The sequence below is a fragment of the Girardinichthys multiradiatus genome, chromosome 12 (genome assembly GCF_021462225.1).
Source record: "Girardinichthys multiradiatus isolate DD_20200921_A chromosome 12, DD_fGirMul_XY1, whole genome shotgun sequence".
NCBI lineage: Eukaryota > Metazoa > Chordata > Actinopteri > Cyprinodontiformes > Goodeidae > Girardinichthys > Girardinichthys multiradiatus.
The window spans coordinates 7,016,125-7,041,183 of NC_061805.1; the positions used below are offsets into that span (position 1 = coordinate 7,016,125).

The window sequence follows — 25,059 nt, forward strand, 5'->3', positions numbered from 1 at the left end:
AGGCCTTGTACACACATAGCAGGTTTTTTAAAAAAAAACAAACGAATATCTCCCCTACATCGTTTTTAAAAATAATATCGTACACACGTGAGGTTTTTCAGAAAAGTTTTCATACACACCAACCTGCAGAAATATGCCAATGAGCGTTGTGTTAAACACTCCAGACGAATAGGGGGCAGTGTACTGCAAAAATGAAACCTATGTCAGCCAATGAGAATCCTTCAAAACAATCACGACTTCCTAGTAAGTATAAAACATGGTACCAGGATGTTCGTTTGTGTGGACAGTAGTGTGTGTTGCAGCAGAAGGGCTTGTAAAACACAACAAACCACAAGTGTCTGAACCAATGTAATCTGCACCTCTCTGAAAGCATTCATTTTTACTCCACTGTTTGGCTGAGTCTATAAACAATTGCAGCACATTTGACGTCAGCGCCGCAATATTTGTTGCAGACAGTGATGCCCGAACCATAAAAGTCAGTTTGACCATGTAAACAGAGTTTTTTAATTCTTCACTTTGGTCATAGTTTTCAAAGTTATTAATTTTTAGTGATGTACAAATGAGTTTATGTGTGGATGAAAGGCCAAAACACATAAAAAGTTATTCGTTGAAATGCTGAGTCAGTGTAGAGCGCAGCTGTTCAATATAAGTGTAAAACATTTTGGAAGTGGATGTGGAGGTACTTATTAGAAATACCATAGTAGCATACTGACTCCTCAATCTTCACAAACATCACCACATCTGATGTGTTTTAGTATCACTCCATCCAGATCTTTTACCTTTACTTAATGACTGAGGAGTAAATTCTGAGTAAACCACAAGGATTACGATACTGTATTTTCTAACTGCTCGTGAAGTTGAATAAACAAAAGCTTAAATAAAAGAAATGTTAAAGTGAAAACAATCATTGGAGGTGTTACAATAATGAGTGACTTTGAGAGGACCTCATTCTCGTGGCATTATAGAACAGTTTGTTTACAGGACAAATGCTTCTGCAAACTGAATAACTTGCAGGGCAAACCCTAAAGCACCACTAAAAGAATTTCATATTCCTTGAATTTTTCTGCTTCCGCCTCTCTGCCTGCTCAGACGCTTTTCTCCTAAGCTCCCTGCTTGCTTGCATTCTTTTACTCCTAACTTTTTATCTCTTAGCCAAAATTACGGAAATATTGGACTAAAACTACTTCTTACCAACGACTCCCAAGGATTATTATTATTTTTTATTAATTGATTTTTTCTAAAGGATTTTGATGTTTTTATAATCGAACTCGAAAGCAGGACAAGTTAACGCCAGCTAATCAGCACAAAATGCCTCCCTTCACCACAGAGGACTTCGACTAACTTTTACTGTCTTTTGCTGTTTTAGAGATGAAAATCCACCGACTACAAGTGAATGTGGAGGTGAATATAGGGTACAACGATGATTCAACTCTGCCTGTGATCCCAAACAGTGACAACCAGCTCAACAACTCAGCCAGCAATCAGAACACTGAGAATAAACCTACCGGCAGACCCCCCTGCCATGTTTTAGGCGCGTGCCCAAAAAAATCAAGGTGGACAACTCACTGGATGATCTCAGCAATTAAATAAATTAGAATGGCCAGAATTACAGAGAAATGCCCCCGTTTCCCCTGGGAAAAGGAGACTTCGACAGCGAGCTGCTGTCACAACAATTGATAGGAGCGAGACAGCTGGAAACAATGGAATTCCCCTCCAAAACAGATATCCCCCACTACAGAATGAAAACCAGGAAATATTATCCATCTTCTGAGAACAATAAAAGGTTTGAGAACAGCATTCATTCTAAACAGTCTTCTCCTAAGCTGCCAGAGAAAAAGCGACCCACCGGACCAAGAACCCTAATAGTGGGCAACACAGCAGTGGATGGGATTAAAAATTTCTGCAACAAGAAAAACACAGACGTTATGATTGGTACCAGTAACGTGGTGTCCGATATCTCAGAGAATATTCTTGCAATCACAGAAAAGCGCCCGTCTCTAGAAAACCTTTTTTTACACTGTGGATCCATGGATGCTTTTCTGTGGATATTGTTTCGAGTCTCCTGATGATTAATAAGTGGTTGAAAAAAACATCTGCTACCAGACCTGTGAACTTCATCGACAACTATAATATGTTTTGGGAAAAAAGAAAACTCTTCAAGCAAGATGGTTTCTCTTTGAACAAGCCAGGAGCCAGACATCTCACATCTAATCTCTTCTATTCAGTAAATAATCCACCAGCAGCTTCGACCTTCAGCAGAGAACATGGAGTATTAACAGCAATGATAACGCTGCCTCCAACAGCTCAAGCAGAAACAACTGGCCAGTTGGCTGTGAAAGAGAGGTCATCACAAAAGGTCTCCCCGTCGAAATCCACAGGAGAGGTTGACCCCCCATTATACCCCCCTCCCCAAAAACCCAGACCGACACCCCCGGTAAACCCCACTCAATAATCTGGCTTTATTGAACATTAGATCTCTGTCAGGAGAATCATTTTTAATCAATGACTTCATTACTGACCATGATCTTGATGTTGTTTTTAACAGAAACATGGTTACATGAATTTAATGAAGCTCCCATTCTGATAGAGGCGACGCCTCCGAACTACAATTTTCTTTGTGAGAGCAGACAGCAAAGAAAAGGTGGAGGGGTGGCCACATTTTTTAAAGATTTTTTAGAGTGTAAAAAAGTATTTCTGGGCAAATTTGACTCTTTTGAATATTTGGCTCTCCAGGTAAAGAGCCCGCTCCAAACCATGTTCTTGAATATTTACAGGCCTCCTAAGTCCAAAACAAACTTTTTCAGTGATTTTGATGAGCTTATATCTGTGATATGTGTTGATTATGACTGTTTAATTATTGTGGGAGACTTCAACATTCACATGGACAATCCTGAAGACAAACGTGCAATAGATCTATGTGACACTCTGAGAAATTTTGGTGTGAGTCAACATGTTAAACAGCAAATGCACTTCGTACACCAACTAAGCTCTTCTTCCTGCTGTCTTGATCTTTTACCCACAGCTTTCCTTAAGAAAGCTTTGCCTGTAATAACATCTGATTTAACACAAATAACAAGTTTACGTTTTTAAACTTGATTTAAAGCAACTTAGGGTTGCGGCGCTTTTTACAGTTTTCTGGGAGTTTATTCCAGATTAGTGGAGCATAAGAACTAAAAGCTGCTTCTCCATGTTTAGTTCTGGTTTTGGGTATGCAGAGTAGATTTTAGCCAGAAGACCTGAGAGGTCTGGGTGGTTGATACAACAAGTCTGTAATGTATTTTGGTGCTAAGCCATTCAGTGATTTATAGACTAACAGAAGTATTTTAAAGTCTATTCTCTGAGCTACAGGGACTTCAGAACCGAGGTGATGTGCTCCACTTTCTTAGTTCTAGTGAGGACACAGGCAGCAGCATTCTGGATCAACTGCAGCTGTCTGATCGACTTTTTACGCAGACCTGTGAAGACACCATTGCAGTAATCAATTCTAATAAAGATGAACGCGTGAATTTGTTTTTCAAGGTCCTGCTGAGACATTAGTCCTTTAATCCTGGAGATGTTCTTTAGGTGATAGAAGGCCAACCTAGTTACTACCTTTATGTGCCTCTGAAGGTTCAGGTCTGAGTCCATCACTACAACCAGGTTTCAAGCCTGACTGGTGGTTTCTAGCTGTATTAACTGAAGCTGTGTGCTAACTTTTAAACGCTCTTCCTTTGGTCCAAAGATTATTACTTCAGTTTTGTTTTGATTCAGCTGAAGAAAATTTAGGCCCATCCATGCATTGATTTCTTCTAAGCATTTACCCAGCGCTTGAATGGGTTCATGGTCACCTGGTGACATCGTAACGTATAGCTGTGTGTCGTCTGCATAGTTATGATAACATACGTTGTTGTTTATTAAAATCTGAGTTGGGGGAGCATGTAGATATCGAATAGGAGGGGCCCTAATATGGACCCTTGGGGAACGCCACATGTGATACTGACACAAAAAAGTCCCTGTCCTTCAAGTAGGATTTAAACCAGTTGAGTGCTGTACCAGAAAGGCCGACCCAGTTTTCCAGGTCTAATAAAATGGAGTGATCAACAGTGTCAAATGCTGCACTAAGGTCCAATAATACCAGCACTATGGTTCTTCCACAGTCTGCATATATACGGATGTCATTGAACACCTTGACAAGAGCAGTCTCTGTACTGTGGTGAGCACGGAAGCTCAAGCTGATATAGGCCTGTAGTTCTGCAGTAGCAGCTTGTCCAAGTTGCTCTTTTTCAATAGAGGTTTGATAATTGCTGTTTTTAGGGCCTGGGGAAAACACCTGACAAAAGGGACATGATTATTATTTGAGTTAAATCAGATGTTATTACAGGCAAAGCTTTCTTAAGGAAAGCTGTGGGTAAAAGATTGAGACAGCAGGAAGAAGAGCTTAGTTGCTGTACGATTTCTTCTAAGATTTTGCAGTTTATTTGGTGAAATTGGGAAATTTTGTCAAAATCAGTTCTAGTTGGAGACAACATTGGTACTGGAGTTGATGTGGATGTGCTGACTGCCTCTCTGATCTTTTGGGTTTTTTCAGTAAAGAATTTAGCAAATTCATTGCAGGCCCTGGTAGAGTGGAGTTCAGATGCTACAATTACAGGAGGGTTTGTTAACCTGTCGACCATGGCAAATAATGTACGAGCATTGTTAATGTTTTTGCTGTTGATCTCAGAAAAGAAGGATTCCCTTGCATTTTTTAGTTGTAGGTTATATCTTTATAGTCTCTCTTTATAGATAATGTAGTGAACCTGGAGTCCAGTCTTTCGCCACCTGCGTTCAGCTTTTCGACACTCCTGTTTTTGACTTCTGACTGGTGGAGCACTTCTCCATGGAGATATTTTCTTCCCAGAAACGACTTTCACTTTAATTGGAGTAATTGAATCAATGATGTCCGAGATTTTAGAATGAAAGTTATCTACCAGCTCATCTACAGTGTTACAGGGCAAAGTGGAGGTAGAAGAGTAAATCTGGTTAAAGGTTTCAGCAGCACCGTCCTTAAAGATGCGTTTTCTTATCATGTCTCTTTGGCAAACTGAGTCATTGCAGATGATGCTTTCAAAAATAACAGAAAAGTGGTCAGATAGAGCAACATCAGTTACAGACACCTTGGAAATGTTTAGACCCTTAGTGATGATCAAGTCCAAAATATGTCCCTGTTTGTGCGTTTGCTGTTTAACATGTTGAGTCTAACCAACATTTCTAACAGTGTCACATAGATCTATTGCACTTCTGTCTTCAGGATTTTCCATGTGAATGTTGAAGTCTCCCACAATTATTAAACAGTCATAATCAACACATATCACAGATAAAAGCTCATTAGAATCACTGATGAAGTTTGTTTTGGACTTAGGAGGCCTGTAAATATTCAAGAACATGGTTCGGACCAGGCTCTTTACCGGAGAGCCAAATATTCAAAAGAGTCAAATTTGCCCAGAAATACATTTTTACACTTTAGTAAATCTTTAAACAATGTGGCCACCCCTCCACCTTTTCTTTGCTGTCTGCTCTCACAAAGAAAATTGTAGTTCGGAGGCGTCGCCTCTATCAGAATGGGAGATTCGTTAAATTCATGTAACCATGTTTCTGTTAAAAACAACATCAAGACCGTGGTCAGTAATGAAGTCATTAATTAAAAATGATTCTCCTGACAGAGATCTAATTTTCAGTAAAGCCAGTTTATATGACTTAGTTGGGTCCTGATTTTAAGAGCTCCTTTCATGTTATCAGAATCCAGTAAAGCAAAAAGTGGGCTCAGTGGGGAGATGGGAGAGTTCTGTGTAGTCTGGGTCGGGGTCTGGGGTGAGGGGGGTTTACCGGGGTGTCGGTCTGGGTCTGGGTTTGGGGGGATGGGGGTATAATGGGGTGGTCCACTTCTCCTGTGGATTTTGACGGGGAGACCTTTTGTGATGACCTCTCTTTCTCAGCCAACTGGCTGATTGTTTCTGCTGGAGCTGTTGGGGGCAGCGTTATCTTTGTTGTTGATACTCCATGTTCTCTGCTGAAGGTCGAAGCTGCTGGCGGATTATTTACTGAATAGAAGAGATTAGATGTGAGACGTCTGGCTCCTGGCTTGTTTGAAACAGAAACCATCTTGCTTGAAGAGTTTTCTTTTTTCCCAAAAAATATTAAAGTTGTTGATGAAGTTCACAGGTCATGTTCCCTTGTCATATTATCACTTTGGCCATAACTGCTGGTTGATTCCATACGCACTCCCTGCTGTTTTGCTTTATTTTGTTTAGTTAGGTATTTTACCCCCTTTTTGTGTAGAACTTTGCATGTTTGAGTAGGTGAAGATTATTGAATCAGAAGAGCGGACTGTATCAGGCTGTGATTTAATAGATATTCACATAGATAAAGAGAAGGCGTTTTGTGTTTATTTTGTGCAAGAGTGATTCGTCAGTCAAAATAAGGTTAAAAGTTTCCCACGTTTCGGTAGAAACGGTTGATTAAACAGTGACACCTCTGGTAATAGTTATCAATTATTACCGAGTATTTAACGGTTGTAATTATCAAAGGCGTTGAGCCACATTTACAACACCAGAAGACATCCCTGGTCTTCGATTCATAAATGAGGATTTTGGCTAAGAAATTAATTTTGTAAAATTATGATTGTTAATTATAATTATTGATAAATATTAATTAATCAATAATCATAATTCCAACAAGACAATAAAGCTGGTCAGGGTTGATTAGAACATTAAAGGATCTAAATAAAAGACTATTCAAATGAAAATATTTTAGCGGCTGCAAAAAACCTGAGGCTAGTGCTAGGGATTCCCTTTCCAGCGAACCAGTGATCCTAAACATACAGCCAGAGCTACATTGGAATGGTTTAGATCATTGGTTCTAAACCCTGGTTCTCCAGGCCAATTGTGCTTCATGTTTTACATGTGTCCCTGCTCCAGCACACCAGATTCAAATTACTGCATTGCCTTGCCATCATGCCAAGTGGTGCTGAAGCCTGCTAAACACCATGAAGGAGCAGGAAAACAGCTACTGCCGCATTTCTACTAGTTCCTTCTCAGAGCGGTTTGGTACAGCTCTGCTCACTTTTTAGGATTTTCCATTAGCAATAGTAATGTGGAACCAATAATAACTTTAGCTTCCTTGCCTTTCCAAGCGAGCCGCCTGTGCTAAAAATGTGACATCAGGAGACTGCCAGTTGCTGATTGGGGGTGGGCATCACTAGTCACAGCATATTTTGATAACTAATATCTTGCACCGTCAAAGGCAGCTCACAGAAAAACTTAGGTAAAATATCTCTGTAGATCAAATTCATTAACCATTATATATTTTAAAAATGCATAGATAAATAAATAAAATTCAACATTTTATAACACCAAAAGACAATGTGTACAGGTCCTTCACAAAATATTAGCATATTGTGATAAAGTTAATTATTTTCCATAATGTAATGATGAAAATTTAACATTCATATATTTTAGATTCATTGCACACTAACTGAAATATTTCAGGTATTTTATTGTCTTAATACGGATGATTGTGGCATACAGCTCATGAAAATCCAAAATTCCTATCTCACAAAATCAGCATATCATTAAAAGGGTCTCTAAACGAGCTATGAACCTAATCATCTGAATCAACGAGTTAACTCTAAACACCTGCAAAAGATTCCTGAGGCCTTTAAAACTCCCAGCCTGGTTCATCACTCAAAACCCCAATCATGGGTAAGACTGCCGACCTGACTGCTGTCCAGAAGGCCACTATTGACACCCTCAAGCAAGAGGGTAAGACACAGAAAGAAATTTCTGAACGAATAGGCTGTTCCCAGAGTGCTGTATCAAGGCACCTCAGTGGGAAGTCTGTGGGAAGGAAAAAATGTGGCAGAAAACGCTGCACAACGAGAAGAGGTGACCGGACCCTGAGGAAGATTGTGGAGAAGGGCCGATTCCAGACATTGGGGGACCTGCGGAAGCAGTGGACTGAGTCTGGAGTAGAAACATCCAGAGCCACCGTGCAAAGGCGTGTGCAGGAAATGGTCTACAGGTGCCGCATTCCCCAGGTCAAGCCACTTTTGAACCAGAAACAGCGGCAGAAGCGCCTGACCTGGGCTACAGAGAAGCAGCACTGGACTGTTGCTCAGTGGTCCAAAGTACTTTTTTCGGATGAAAGCAAATTCTGCATGTCATTCGGAAATCAAGGTGCCAGAGTCTGGAGGAAGACTGGGGAGAAGGAAATGCCAAAATGCCAGAAGTCCAGTGTCAAGTACCCACAGTCAGTGATGGTCTGGTTGCCGTGTCAGCTGCTGGTGTTGGTCCACTGTGTTTTATCAAGGACAGGGTCAATGCAGCTAGCTATCAGGAGATTTTGGAGCACTTCATGCTTCCATCTGCTGAAAAGCTTTATGGAGATGAAGATTTCATTTTTCAGCACCACCTGGCACCTGCTCACAGTGCCAAAACCACTGGTAAATGGTTTACTGACCATGGTATCACTGTGCTCAATTGACCTGCCAACTCTCCTGACCTGAACCCCATAGAGAATCTGTGGGATATTGTGAAGAGAACGTTGAGAGACTCAAGACCCAACACTCTGGATGAGCTAAAGGCCGCTATTGAAGCATCCTGGGCCTCCATAAGACCTCAGCAGTGCCACAGGCTGATTGCCTCCATGCCACGCCGCATTGAAGCAGTCATTTCTGCCAAAGGATTCCCGACCAAGTATTGAGTACATAACTGTACATGATTATTTGAAGGTTGACGTTTTTTGTATTAAAAACACTTTTCTTTTATTGGTCGGATGAAATATGCTAATTTTGTGAGATAGGAATTTTGGGTTTTCATGAGCTGTATGCCACAATCATCCGTATTAAGACAATAAAAGACCTGAATTATTTCAGTTAGTGTGCAATGAATCAAAAATATATGAATGTTAAATTTTCATCATGACATTATGGAAAATAATGAACTTTATCACAATATGCTAATATTTTGAGAAGGACCTGTATTTTTAAAATATGTTTTCACCTAAATATAAAGATAAATGTTTGTTAATAAATGAAAAATAATCTGACTTAGCTGTCTCAATATGTGCCACACTTACAAGAAGGTACAGTAAAGGGCCATAAATGTAAATCACTGTAAATAAAATTCTGTGTTTTCTTAATTATATTTTGTGTTAATGTGTCGGATAAATTTTCCACTGTGCGTTAACAAGCCAATCCTATGCTCAGGAACATTACTAGCATTTAATGTACGCAATGAATGAGTCATTTATCATCACTTAAATTTAATTTTATGAGCTGTACTCAACTGCTGCTAAGTTTATCTCCTGTTTTCATTATATGAATCATTAACTCATAAATTGGTGCTGGAATGGAATCCTGTAGACTTTATTAGGCCTGTCAGCGCTTTTAATATTATGAACAACAATAACCTGGAGTCATTCTAGTTGACACATGAAGCAAAAAGGTAATCAAAGGAAGCACAAATATTAAGTAAATTGCTGGATCTGTTATTGTGAAGGAACCTCTCAGTCACTGGTTTAATGTCACTGGCTATCCCAGAAACCAAATGTGTTGCAGTCAAATTTTAGTTGAGGCATGGGCCAAACCTTCCTGAAAAGGTCATGTTAATGTTAATTTTCTAATGTTATGGTACAGCAGCCACCAAAAATCAGCTCACACTTCAGTATGAGTCATTTTTAGAGTCAGGAAACGATTATTCCAATAAGAGCAGCTGACAAATGTGATAAAGAACTGAAAGTGACCTTTCATTAAAGATACAGGAGACAAAGGGACGGAAAAAACACCTTGCAGTCATTTAGTGACATAGCACGGAACTGTGGACACAAATCTGGCCTGGTATCAATATTAATTTGCCACTTTGCTTGAACAATACTAATGAGTTTCCATACCTGGAGCGTTATTGTCACATTTGGGCAAACTCTAACAATTAATTAGTGGGAAAAGATTTTATATATTTCTCATTAAGAAACCAAGATAATTGGAAATTCATATAATTAGTTGATGAGAATAGATAGCTAGCAAACTTTGTAATAAAGAAACTTTGTAATTTTTTTCCCACTTGTTCAGGTATTGCCTCCTTACAGATCATAAATCACATTTAATACCAGACAAATATAATCTGAGTAAATAGAAAATGCAGTTTTAAAATTAGTTAGTTCATTAATTAATGTAAAAAAACCCTATCTAAACATATCTGGATGTATGTGCAAAGGTAATTACTCTCTAAATAACTTGATTGTGCTATAATTGGGCCCAAAAAGTGCCATGTTGGGACCACAGCCATGGTTACAATATGAAATGCGGTACGAACCTTTCTGGAACCTTCAAAATACCTTTCTGGCACCGCCAGGAAAAGGGGTAATGGCGGACTTCCCATGATGCCCCTGTCCGTATAAAACTGCCATCTTTCCAATAAATTGATCTCTGCCACCCCGACCCCGCTGCGGAGCTGGCAGGAGAGACACAGCGCGCTACTGTCTCTTTGCTGGCAAACAGACATAACTCTTCAACTGGATCCAAGAGTGTCATACGATCACCGATCATATGCATTAAGTTAAGTACGAATGAATTACTGTTGGAAGAATCCGGTATTCATTTATAAAAGGGGATAATTAAGGTACAAGCGTGGCTTGACTTTTCTCTTTGAGTTCTACAGATCAAACTGTGGCATAGAGAGTTCCCAGCAGAGACCTTGTTTCTACAACACCGGGTGAAGCAGTTTCCTGGTCTGAAAGGAGGACAGAAGGGACCGCATTACCGTAGCAACTGTGCAGTTGGCCGGCCGACAGAGCAAGCCACCCAACCACAGCTACGGAGATTAGCTGTAACTAACCTTTTGTTAACAGAGTTTCTTCAAACTACCTTGTCGCCCGGACAACTTTTCCTCAGCACGGTTCAAACGAGGTTAGGTTTGGGCAGAGTGATAGAAGTAATTTAGGATGAAATGATCTAAACATTTTTCATTTTATGAAGTTTGGTTTTGTTTGTGAAACTCTGCTATCTTAGTGCTAGCAGACTATCTGCAGCACACATTCTCAGTTTTGTGTTCTGTGTTTGTGTGTTTTGAAAGTTAAGAGAAACTTTATTTAAAGGGTGATTTTAAACACAGAAGATTGACCATAACGCGGTGTCCGCACTTATGCATTTTAACCTTTTTATTAACAGTATTTTAAAGATGTGTGTTTGATTCTGGTGCTAAGCTATCAGCTTCTTTTGTTAGCTTTAACTGCTAACAGCTAAGAACACATGCTTGCCTGCTAAAGAATATTTACTCAGAAAGGATGTTAGTTTTCAATCTAGTAAATAATAGTTTCCTAAACATTATTTTACTAAACTTGATAATTAAGTAAACACCATTAAGACCAATTTCTCCAGAAAGATTTGGCTCTTTTCCAAAATATTTCCTTAAATATTTGACAATTTCCTTAATAATATTTCTTTAAATATTATTTTAATAAATAAAGGCAGCTAATGAGACACCGTAGAGAATTTGTCATCCAGAAGGTTGGTTTTATTCAGCAGATCATTCTTTAAAACATTATTTTATTAAAATAATATTTTATCTGATCTTGTATTGTGAATGGTTGTCTAAAGGTATGCTGATTATTGCCCAAGTTGGTTCCAAGACTAACTTAACTTAATTTTCAGATTCTTCAAGATAATCCTTGGTTCTCAAACACAAACATTGCATGGTAATATTGCATCACTCTTTTGGTCATGATTTCAACCATCTTTAATCAACTGGTTTATATTGTACATGGCCCATTAGTCTTCCCTATTCTTTAATTCTGCTTGGTAGTTAGTTGGATTGTTTTAGCATAGTGAAGAGTTTGTTGATTGAAATATGTTTGACTTTGAGTTGACTTATTTTTGTTAATAAATTCTTGTATTTTAAGAAATTGTGTGAATTCATTCCATGTGTGTGCAGAGTTTATGCTGTTCAATAATGTCAGAGCTTGGCTCACACTTTTTGATTTTGTCCTAATAACACCGCCCTACTGGGCTGGTATTCACAGGACAACCTTTAACAGACCGAAATATTATTTGATAAAATATTAAAATATTAATATTAAATAATATATTCATAATTATAGTCGCAACAGCCATATAGTAATGCTGTATTGATCCTTTTAAATCTATATGGAGGACTATTGGCTCACTTCTCTATGCATAATTGCTTTTATTTTGCCCAAGGCTTTCGCGCATGAACAACCTGCTTAAGGTCATGCCACAGCATCCTAATTTGTTTTTTGTTTGGGCTTTGACTGGGCCACTAATAAAGTTTAATTTTGTTTTTCTTTTGTGCTATTCAGCAGTGGATTTGCTGGTGTACTTTGGATCATTTCCTGCTGCATTACCCAAGTACGCTTGAGCTTGAGGTCACACACTGATGGTCAACTATGTCCTTTAGGATTTTCTGGTAAAGAGCAGGATTCCTAGTTCCAATAAATTCTACAAATCAGCAAGTGGTTTTAACTTGGGGATCTGCCATGGATCTAATTTTTGCCCAGCTCCTTCCTTACTGCGGAATCATGAACACTGATCTTAAATAGGACAAGTGAGGTCTGTAGCACTTTTGATATTGTTCTGCGTTCTTTTCTGAATTACTGGATGAGCTTTTGAAGAAAATTTGGTAGATCTACCACTATTCCATGTTTTTTCTTTTATGTTTTTCTCGAGTGTCAACGCCTTGAAATGGTTTTGTAACCATTTCAAGATTAATTGATGTCAGTTACTTTGTTTTTGTTTCTGAATTTATTTCTAAACATGGGGGCATGATGTGTTGATTTTTAAGATATTGTAGCTCATTTCATGTGTTCAGAAAGTTTCTATAGAAGCCACAACATTTTGACCAGGTTGATTTGGATAGCTGCGTTCCTTTAACAAATTGAACCTTCTTCATCTTTGCCTGTTATTGAAATGACATATATTTGGCAGGGTAAAAGACCTAGAATTAGATATAAGGTCTCACAACTGGAAAAGAGGGTGGGAGGTTGGGGGTTGTCTTCCCTTAGAGATTATTATTTAGCAGCACAAGCCAGAACACTGATATACTGTAGCGACCCAGCATATAATGCTCAATGGAAAACTATTGAAACAAAGGCGACACCCGTTCCTATACAAGCAATTATGGCCGATGCAAATCTGCAAAGTTTCATAAATAATATAGATAATCAGTGGATGAAAACATCCCTTAGAGTGTGGAAAATGATCGTCAAAGAGAATGCACTAGAGAACGACCTGGCAGTCATAAAATGGATTGCGTATGACTCAGACTTCACACCAAACAAACTGGGCGCCAGGTTTAAGGAGTGGACATCCAAGGGAATCACTGCTCTGTGCACAATAATGAATAACAAAATCTTAAATGATTTCGAAACACTCAAGAGAAAATATTCGTTGGACAAACAGGATTTCTATCGATATTTACAAATAAGAAATTTTGTTAACTTAAAAATTAAGAAAATTACTGACAAGAATATAAACCTAATGGAAATTTTTATTAATGCCTATAAATCAAAAATTAAAGGGAAGATCATCTCACTTATCTATAAAAACCTAATAGATCTTAAAAACAATTCAACCCTACATATCAAAGCAAGATGGGAAAAAGAGGGCAACTAAACAATAACAGAGGAGGAATGGACAATAGTGTTGAGATACCAATGGACATATATTAAATCTCTACAATGGCAAGAATTTGGATGGAAAAATCTGATAAGATTCTTTATCACACCTGCTCAGAAATGCCACTATGATGGAAATTCTCCTGCATGTTGGAGAAAATGTAGAAATCAAAACGCAAACCATTATCATGTCTTCTGGGACTGCCCAATTATAAAAATTACTGGAAAGAGATAAATAGTGCCTTACAAGATATTTTCAAGCAAAACATTCCTTTGGAGTTCAAGCTTATGTATTTTGGCATAATCCCTCAAGAGGCTTCAAAAAGAAACAAATATCTGATGACTATTATATTAACAGCAAGTAAGAAAAACATTACAAGAAAATGGTTCTCACAAGACAAACCAACTTTAGATGACTGGATTGACATAACATTTAACATATATAAAATTGGAAAAATAACAGCCTTCCTCAATCATAGGATGGAACAATTCTGTCAATGGTGGCAGATTTGGGTAGACTATGTAAAATCTAAAAGATCTGATTTCATTTTTGGGGACCAAACTTGCTTGGATCCCCTCGACAATCCACTCTCCTATGATAGCCATACTTCATAATTATTTTATATTATATATACAGGTCCTTCTCAAAATATTAGCATATTGTGATAAAGTTCATTATTTTCCATAATGTCATGATGAAAATTTAACATTCATATATTTTAGATTCATTGCACACTAACTGAAATATTTCAGATATTTTATTGTCTTAATACGGATGATTGTGGCATACAGCACATGAAAACCCAAAATTCCTATCTCACAAAATTAGCATATCATTAAAAGGGTCTCTAAACGAGCTATGAACCTAATCATCTGAATCAACGAGTTAACTCTAAACACCTGCAAAAGATTCCTGAGGCCTTTAAAACTCCCAGCCTGGTTCATCACTCAAAACCCCAATCATGGGTAAGACTGCCGACCTGACTGCTGTCCAGAAGGCCACTATTGACACCCTCAAGCAAGAGGGTAAGACACAGAAAGAAATTTCTGAACGAATAGGCTGTTCCCAGAGTGCTGTATCAAGGCACCTCAGTGGGAAGTCTGTGGGAAGGAAAAAGTGTGGCAGAAAACGCTGCACAACGAGAAGAGGTGACCGGACCCTGAGGAAGATTGTGGAGAAGGGCCGATTCCAGACCTTGGGGGACCTGCGGAAGCAGTGGACTGAGTCTGGAGTAGAAACATCCAGAGCCACCGTGCACAGGCGTGTGCAGGAAATGGGCTACAGGTGCCGCATTCCCCAGGTCAAGCCACTTTTGAACCAGAAACAGCGGCAAAAGCGCCTGACCTGGGCTACAGAGAAGCAGCACTGGACTGTTGCACAGTGGTCCAAAGTACTTTTTTCGGATGAAAGCAAATTCTGCATGTCATTCGGAAATCAAGGTGCCAGAGTCTGGAGGAAGACTGGGGAGAAGGAAATGCCAAAATGCCAGAAGTCCAGTGTCAAGTACCCACAGTCAGTGATGGTCTGGTTGCCGTGTCAGCTGCTGGTGTTGGTCCACTGTGTTTTATCAAGGACAGGGTCAATGCAGCTAGCTATCAGGAGATTTTGGAGCACTTCATGCTTCCATCTGCTGAAAAGCTTTATGGAGATGAAGATTTCATTTTTCAGCACGACCTGGCACCTGCTAACAGTGCCAAAACCACTGGTAAATGGTTTACTGACCATGGTATCACTGTGCTCAATTGGCCTGCCAACTCTCCTGACCTGAACCCCATAGAGAATCTGTAGGATATTGTGAAGAGAACGTTGAGAGACTCAAGACCCAACACTCTGGATGAGCTAAAGGCCGCTATCGAAGCATCCTGGGCCTCCATAAGACCTCAGCAGTGCCACAGGCTGATTGCCTCCATGCCACGCCGCATTGAAGCAGTCATTTCTGCCAAAGGATTCCCGACCAAGTATTGAGTGCATAACTGTACATGATTATTTGAAGGTTGACGTTTTTTGTATTAAAAACACTTTTCTTTTTTTGGTTGGATGAAATATGCTAATTTTGTGAGATAGAAATTTTGGGTTTTCATGAGCTGTATGCCACAATCATCCGTATTAAGACAATAAAAGACCTGAAATATTTCAGTTAGTGTGCAATGAATCTAAAATATATGAATGTTAAATTTTCATCATTACATTATGGAAAATAATGAACTTTATCACAATATGCTAATATTTTGAGAAGGACCAGTATATATTTTTTTATTTTTATTTTTTCTTATTTTCACCTTTCCTTTTTTCATACTCTCTTTATTTCCTACTTCGTAATCTTTCTCAGGAAAGTGCAGTTACATTTTTGATTTGACTGTTATAAGGCAGTGATCTATCTGTACACCTTGTTTCAAATGTTGAAGTTAGTTTTGTGATATAGATACTTTCTTGGGAATCAATAAAGATAAAATTATATATAAAAAAAGAAATGAGTTTCCTGATATAAGACATTTAAGTGTGACCAAAAAAACAAAAACAAAAACTGAAGAGATCTGTAAGGGCCTAGCTCCTGGTAAAGTTGTGTAAACATGCTTTAAATAGGTTTTGACCTATTTTATTTATGTAGCATAACACTAAAAACATAAAAGAATCTTGCAATTAAACAGTACTTTTAAGAAGTCTGTACAATGGGCCTTTTCTAAAAAAACGGGCCTTTTCTAAAAAAAAACATCACTTATTCCTCCCTTACCATCCTGTACACTGCACATAGTGAAAATACAAAAGAGGGTTCTTGTACAACCCCGTCTCTTGCTTGTAGACTGCTGGAGATAGGCACCAGCTCACCCGTGACCTAATATTGAAGAAGCGGGTATAGAAAATGGAAGGATGGATGGTTCTTGTACAGCCTAGTGACCAGTGGAAATGTCACTGAGTCATGAAATACTGTATTTATACCCCAAGAAAACAAAATGCTTTTCAAATGTGTTTATTTTAATTTTAAAGTTAGGTGTACAAATACTTTTGGCAGCAGTAGTTTTGTCAAAACAATTAGGCTTTAAAAAGGGATTTTTTTCCACCACCGAATATGTTCTTGAACTAACAATTGGATTGATTATCTAATATAATAGATTAATTAAACCATCTGGTAAAAATGGTTTACAAAATAATAAATTTACAGACAATGTTTTGTTTGGTCAGACAGCCATAATATAATAATTACATTGGTAGTACAAGAGAGGGGATTCCATTATTTAAAAAAATATATATTTTAAATAGTAGTATCAATTGCACATTGGTTTTGCTGCTTGATGCTGCTTGATGCCATGAGGTTTTTGCATTTTGTTGTGCAATAACACTTAGTAACCTCTCTTAGTAATATGTAGTAACCTCAATGTTCCACTTTTTACTTTAAAAAGCCAAAAAGTCCTTTACAAACATTAAATTAAAACATAGTTCAAAAATAATGTCAAGATTTTACCTTGCTCCATTTGCTTAACTGAAAGCAAACTTAAAGGTGCTTACTTCAAAACTTAGATTTGTTTCATGTAAAAGCCTCTGCTTTAGCATAATCATAATCACACATATTTAAAAGACAACATGCATTTGAAGCCATTGAGGGCCTATGTACACATGGAATCTACAGTCAGGCTATTGTGATCACAGCATTATAACAACCTGACTGAACATCCAACAAGTGCATCAGTCCTTGTTTTCATGATACAAGATCTTGAGCCAAGACACTCATTTCTGGAGCTAAGAAAGTACTGATCAGAGCCACACTCACCAATAGGCTACATATAAAAAAGGTACAGCATCACTGGTACATCTTTCAATAGTCATTTTAGAGACCAATTTTCACTTAGAAATGATTTTATTATTTATTGGTGCTATCCCTATGCTTAAAGCAACCCAAGTATATAGTGACATGTCAGACTGGTACCTGCAGTAATCCAAACATTTGTTCGAGATGCAAACAAATGTAGCAGAGCACATCAGTCCTGTTCTTTGTTTCAGCATAAAAACACTGAAAAGAAATGCTCCTCTAAGTTTGATTGTGATGTTAAACCTAAATCTTCTCATTTTACTTGGGTAGTCCTTACCATCAGGATTTAGTGGAAAAACTTTACTTTTAAGACTTTTCTGCTTAATTCTGTCATATGTCTGTCATTGTGTATTGTAATTTTCATTACAATTTTGCTACACAACACACAGTACTTTTGCTAAATTATATAAATACCTGTGGCATATTGTAGATATCACATTTAAATGGGTATTTTTTAAGTATACTTTAGATAAAAAACATAAAGCTTGGGTCCCGGGAACTGATCTGTGGCTCTTCACACCCATTATTGAATATTCCTATGGAGAAATCTTACGTACACGAGCGCGCTCACTTACACATCCACAGGTGTTATGATTCAGGTGTTTACAGATACACAGGTATAAAAATGTACTTTATATTGAGCTGTGGTTGCCACTAAATACATCTTGTATTAATCGGTACCATGTTTTCTTCAGTGACATTCTTGTTATGTATTTGTTGTATGTCCCTGTGGGTTTTTTTCTCTCCTTTTCTTTTTTCTTTCTGCAAGTGTAGAAGCAGATTTGTAGGGTGTTATCTTGTATTCTTCTTATCCTTCTTTCTCTCCTCTATTCTTATCCCCTTCTATCTCTTTAACCTTTTTGCCACATCTCTGTCCCTTTCTTTCTTCCTTTTGTTCCTTTAATTTCTATCTCAGTGTCAATTGCATTTAAAATACTGCCAAAGCAATATATAATAAAGTTGATATATCAACTTATATCTTATATATCAAACATAGCATTAACAAACATTCCATTAGGAATTGGCCTAATGAAATCTTTGGACAGATTTTGAGAAACCTCTGGTAAGGTCATTCTGCATTGCTTCACTGCTAGTACTGTTTAACTCCATATTTACAGGAAGGAGTACCTAAATTAAGCTGTTGTTTTAAGAAATTGTAATTCCATGAATAAAACCATAAAATGATCTTACCACTGTCGCTGTTGTCATCTACCAAAATGATCTCCTTAAGCAGGTGTGCTGGTGTGTGGTTGACCACGCTGTGGACGGAGCGGAGGATCACTGACAGAGCCTCATTCACAAAGATAAAGACCACTGAGATCTGAGGAAGGTCCTCTGAGTATGTCAACTGCTTACACCTGATGAATGAAAAATAAGATTATCAGCCTCTATTAAAATGCTTTTTCAAATGCATTTTACGCATTTTATGAATTGTTACAGCAGAGGATGTGCAAGTGGAATTAACAACATTAATGATCGCTCAGTTCCTTTTAGTTTCCTTGTAATCTACGATGGTAAACAAGTAGAAGTAGTTCACCGAAGTAGTTCACTTAGGTGAACTAAAACAATGAAAACAAACAGGTTAGAGTTTGTAAGATTCTTTCTTGAGATTGTTATAGTCATTGACTCATTTATTTCCACAGTGCACTTCACCTTAAATATCTCACATCCGAAACATTGCCTGTACTTCAAAACAGCAAGCAGGCAAGTAAAAACAAAAAAACAACAGAAAAAAAATGATTTCATTTTAAGTATTAGTTTCATCTGATTGGATTAAGGTTGCTTCAAACCATGACTACAGTTGCAGAATACACACTATCCACAAACGTTAGGGATATTCAGCTTTTGGGTGAAATTTCAGGATGAACCTAAAATGTACTATAACTTTTACAGGTGAGCTTAATGTAACCTTTCTAAACTTTTGAATGCACATGTCCAACTGTTCAGTGTCTCAGTATGTTTTGAACGAGTAGCTGTTCTTTAACAAGGAGCTTAATGGCAAAACCCACAACAGGTAATTGATCCATGAATCGAACGATAAATACAGTTGATCAGCAGTACCTTGCCATTGCAAGACTTTAAACTGGATGTTCTCAGGTGAAAGTACCCACTGAGCTTAGAGTGTCACGGAGACACTCTAGCTCGGAGAGTGTGGAAGAGCCCCAGAGGAAAGGCAAGTGGACGTCCTTTGGCCACTTCCCACACTAATGACCGATTCATTCTGAACAGTGCCCTGCGGAGCCAGATAATGAATGCCAATGAACGGCAGGCAAATTTAAGGGAGGTGACAGGCACCATTCAAAACTGTTTACATCTTTGTGGTTTGCGTGCTAGACAATCTGAAGGTTACCGGACCACACCAGGCACGGGCATCATCATCTTGCATGGGCAAGAGAGCATTTACGCTAGTCGAGGAACCAATGGGCTTCAGTGCTGCTCTCTGATGAAAGTCCATTCACTTTGAGCACAAATGATGGCTGCCAACAATGTTGGAGAGAGTCAGCAAATGTTGGCCACATGTGGGCAGGTGTGTCTAGTCAATACAGAACTGTCCTACACTTTGTGAATGGTAAAGTGACAAGCCCATATGACCTGAACACATCATTAACATCAATTATCCATTCATTGTGACCCTGCATGAACAACACAACACAGCACTACCTTAATGGGTGTCAATGCTCCAGCTCATCTCTCTTGTATCATTAGAGAACAGTTTCTGGAGACTGGCCTACCTTGAATGGAGTGTCCTACACTTTCGCCAGACCTGAATTTATGGTTTTCTATGAGATTTAGGTCTGGTGAAAGTGTAGGCCAATCCATTTAAGGTACACAGCTGACTCTCTGTCTAGAGCTCATAACTCTGTACCCCAGAACCTCAATGACCTGAGGGCCACCCTTAAAGAAGAGTGCGATGCCATATCTCAGCAGACAACATATCAACCTGTGACTAGCATGAAATGTTGCTGTCAAGCTGTGACGTTGACATTTTTTGTTGTGGTATACCCACCACTGTTGTTGGCTTTTGTTTCAATAAAATGTTTGAGATGAGGAAATAATTATTGCATGCTTCTACTTGAATGCTCTACTTTCATGATCTAATATCACGGTAGCGTGAACTTTTTACATTTTCCATAAATTTCACCCAAGCCAAATATCCCTAACATTTTAGGAGTAGTGTATATCAGGCAAATGTTTGAAATTATTTAGTTTTATACTAAATCCTAATTGCTAACTTTTGCTTAATGCTTCTACTATTACCACATGTATGAAAGTGGATCACATATTTTAAAATATCTAATTCCACAATGTTTTCTACATCACAAGAAACCTAAGGCCCTAAAAATAAGGTGTGAGCTGGATACAGATTGATTTAGCATTCGGTCTGGATCCAGACCTGGATCCAGATACACATACACATACACTATCATCTACATTCCCTTTTCCCATGTTTTCTTGTACCCTACTGAGCAGGCTGATTCATTATGTAGGACTAATGAGGTGACTCTTACTAACAGATGAGAATTATTTACAAGACAATGAATCATTTGTGTTTCTCTGGGAGAAAATTCATCAGAGTAAATAAGCTACAATATGAACAAATCTACATGATACATTGAGCTTTAGAAAATCCTTCAGCTGGCTGATTTTTGTGTGAACTTTAAAGGCAGCAGGTGTTAAAGAGATCTAAAGTTTACAAAACTTTATACCTGACATTAACAATGGACATGCCACAATATTCCCAATGTGGAAATGTTCACAAAAATGTTATAAATATTTTCTAGTCTAAAACAAGGTACTTCATTTTTTTCATAATGTGTCACTGGTTTTGACTTGTTTGTCACATCAACCACAAAATAAAAAGTATTTTAATGTGTTTTTTTTTTTTTGTGAAAGACCAACACACAGAAGGATATAATTGTGAAATAAAAGTTTTTAATTTTTTTTATAAAATGGAAATCTGAAAATTGTGGCATGTATTTGTATTCAGCCCTCTTTATTCATGTACTTTTAAGTAAAACCAAGAGCACTCAGTTGTATTCAGAGGTCACAACATTAATAAATAGAGTCTTCATGTGTTTAGTTTAATTTTAGAATAATATTCCAGCTGTTCTGTGAATGTCATACATGTTTGGTAGTCAACATAAGTGAACAAACAGCATCACGAAAACCAAGGAAAGTTCTTTACAAGTTTAAAACAAGGTTATAAAGCAACAGCCCAAGCTTGGACAGGTCCTAGATGAAAATCTGTTAGAGGCTGTAAAAGTAGAGGCTGGGTCAATGGTTAACTAGCAAGCAGGACAATGACCCTAGCAATTCAGCTAAAGCTTCCAAGGAAATGGTTTAGATCAAAGCATGTTGATGTGTTAATGGGCCAGTCAATGCCCTGATCTGAATCCAATTGAAAATCTGGGGCAAGACTTAAACACTGAAGTTCCCAGACACTCTCCATCCAATCAGACTAAGTTTGAACTATTTTGCAAATGAAAATGGGCAAAACCTTTAGTATTTTGATGTGCAAAGTTAGTAGAGACCTACACTAAAATACTTGCAGGTGTAGTGAAAGGTGGCTGGGCAAATTCAGGAGGGCTTAATACCAATACCTGCCAAACTTTGTAGATTTTCATACGTAAAAAAAGACAAGCATGCATAATGTTTCTACCACTTCCCAATTAACCACTACTCTGTGTTAGCCTGTCACATTAAATCCTGTTTAAGTACATTGACGTTGGTGCTTGTAACATAACAAAATGTGAAAGGTTTCAAAGAGTATGAATACTTTTGTACAGCACTGTAACTGCTTTTTTACTCTTGTTGTGAGCCATCTGAACTCCACTGCTGCTTGGCTCCCAGATACCAGCGTTAACTGGAACACAGCAGCATCCGTGGTGTCAGGCCCCTAGGGGATGGCTTCACAGCAGAAGAATCTCAGCATGCTTCTAAAGTTATATCCTCCTTTCCTCACCCAGAAAACCTTATTGAAGCTCTGCAGCAACTGGTTTGTGAGGGTGAATTTGAACATGTGTGTATGGCAGGTTTGTGTAAGGAGATTCTCACCTTCAGTGAAAAGCATTGGCAAAAGAAGACGTGGGATGACACAACAGATGGCACACAATGAATTGTGCAGTTACATAGTAAATACTTTGGATAAGATAAAATATGAATACACTCCTCTGTTGCCCTTTTTTCTTAGCATCCCTTTGTCATACTTCATAGCTGGCCACTCCATTCTTGTAAAATGTCAAAACTTTAACGGCATCTACACAGAAAGTAACTCCACTGAGAAGAGGAAGATGCAGGACTGCGCAGGTTAAATTTTAAAGGGACATTTATTTGATCATTCAAATGTTTATGGCCCTCTAAACCTCACAAAAGGGTGTGCAGGCTGACAAATCCACTGGTTTCCTACATTATGTCAGGACTTGAGCAACGGAGGAACCCAGAATGCAGACTAGCAGGCAGCATGAGGGTGGGTGCAAAAATTATTTAATTAACAAAAACTCAATCCAGATGAGGCAGGATCAAAACAGGCAGATGAGGCAAGCAAGACAGGCATGACATGATCGAGAAAAACATGACATGAGCATGATCGAGAGAACTAGACATGAGCATGATTTGAAAATCAAGACATGAGCATGATCTTAGAGCAAGGCATGAACATGATTTAAATAACTGAACAGGTGTGTATTTATGGAGCGTGACCAGGTGAATCAAGGCACAGAGTTCAGGCAGGCGACCAGGGGGTCGTCCCAAGCAGGCACAGAGTTCAGGCGGGTGACCAGCAGGTCGTCCCGAGCAGGCACAGAGTTCATGAGGAGTCCAGGAGGAGTCCTCCTCGAACCCCTCGTCTCTGGGTTCAGAAGGCAGAACGAGGACAAAACTCTCAGTGCTCAGAAGCTGAGGCATCGCCTGGACCCTCAATGGCGTGAGTAGGAGCTGAGGCATCGCCGAGACCCTCAGTGCCGTGGGCAGAGGCTGAGGCGTCTCCGAGACCCTCAGTAGCATGGGCATAGGCGTCACCGAGACCCTCAGTGACTTCAGCCAAGGCGCCCCTCTTACGACGTCCTCTACGGCATGTGGAGGAGGTTGAGGCAGACGGTGTGTCAGGCTGTGGTGTGTCAGGCTGTGGAGTGTCAGGCTGTGGAGTGTCAGGCTGTGGAGTGTCAGGCTGTGGACCTGAAGTGGGTTGCTCTGCAGCAGTGCTCTGGAGACCTGACGTGGGCTGCTCTGCAGTAGCAGTAGCACCGTTCTGGAGACATGACGTGGACTGAGCTGCAGCACCGCTCATGTGGCTTGGTGTGGATGAAGGAGGACGGCAGTAAAACTGCCTTACTGCCATTTCATAATCCCTCTCCATCTGCCTGATCCTCTCCATCAGCTCAGGAGAGGAATACATGAGGCTGGTCGCCCTGAAGCTTTTGATGTGGCATGCATAGAACCTTAAACGCTGCTCCAGCTCGTCAGGTGTTGCCTTAGAACACCGGGCTAGAGCGAGCGAAGACGGCATGGGCGGAGGTGCATCGAGCGTGGCAGACAGTACTGTGGCAGACGAGAATGCGGGATTACTCGCTGCAGCGAGCCTGGGAGACAGTGCTGTGACAGACGAAGATGCGGGCTTACTTGCCGCAGCCCTCACGTCGGCTGGCAGGGAAACCACCTCCTCGTCAGCCGAACCACAGGAAGGTGCTCCGCGCCGACGTTTCTTGCGGCGGGAGGGGGGCGAGGGCTTCACTGCTGGACCAGAGTGCGCAGCCAGGGGAGCAGGTGGAGAACGGCGCTGAACCGCCTCACGCTCCATCTCCTCCAGCAGCAATGGAGAGCGCAGATCCTCCAGATCGGTCCGCAGATACCTAATTGCCTCCTCCATCTGCTGCTGAACCCATCGATCCCTGGCGCTCTCCTGCATACTCTCCGTGAGGTCCAAGTGTGGCGGAAACATTCAGTCAGGATTTGAGAAACGGAGGAACCCAGAATGCAGACTAGCAGGCAGCATGATGGTAAGTGCAAAAATTATTTAATTAACAAAAACTCACACCAGATGAGGCAGGATCAAAACAGGCAGATGAGGCAAGCAAGACAGGCATGACATGATTGAGAAAAAACAAGACGTGAGCATGATCGAGAGAACTAGACATGAGCATGATTTGAAAAACAAGACATGAGCATAATCTGAGAGCAAGGCATGAACATGATTTGAAAATGTTTCCACGATCAATAACTGAACAGGTGTGTATTTATGGAGCGTGACCAGGTAAAACAAGAAGACAGATTAACTAGGTGCAGGTGAACAGAATGAAGTTGATTGACAGGACAAAACGTGGCTTGAGGAGAACTCTTGAATACAAATTATCAGAAACTAGAAAAACATGAAACTAAAGCATAACCAGGAAAAATAATAAACAGAAGCATGATTCAAAAACGTAATTGTGAAACAGACCAACAAAACCCAAAAACACCCACAAGTTTAGTCCTCGTTCTGGCTTCTGAATCCAGAGATGAGGGGTTCGAGTAGGAAGCGCCACCAGATCTTGTTCATGAGGGGTTCAAGGAAAAGTTTGTCTTCTTTCTGGTTTCTGAACCCAGTGACGAGAGGTTCGAGGAGGAAGCGCCG

The 25,059-nt window shown here is 39.4% G+C and overlaps 1 protein-coding gene across 1 annotated transcript in view; it reads right to left on the reverse strand.

The window, feature by feature from the left end:
- Positions 1-25,059, reverse strand: part of galnt9 (polypeptide N-acetylgalactosaminyltransferase 9) — a 173,367-nt gene that overhangs the window by 103,537 nt on the left and 44,771 nt on the right. Inside the window, exon 3 of the mRNA XM_047380147.1 lies at positions 18,642-18,808. Within this exon, the coding sequence (XP_047236103.1) occupies positions 18,642-18,808 (167 nt within the window). The remainder of the gene's footprint in view (positions 1-18,641; positions 18,809-25,059) is intronic.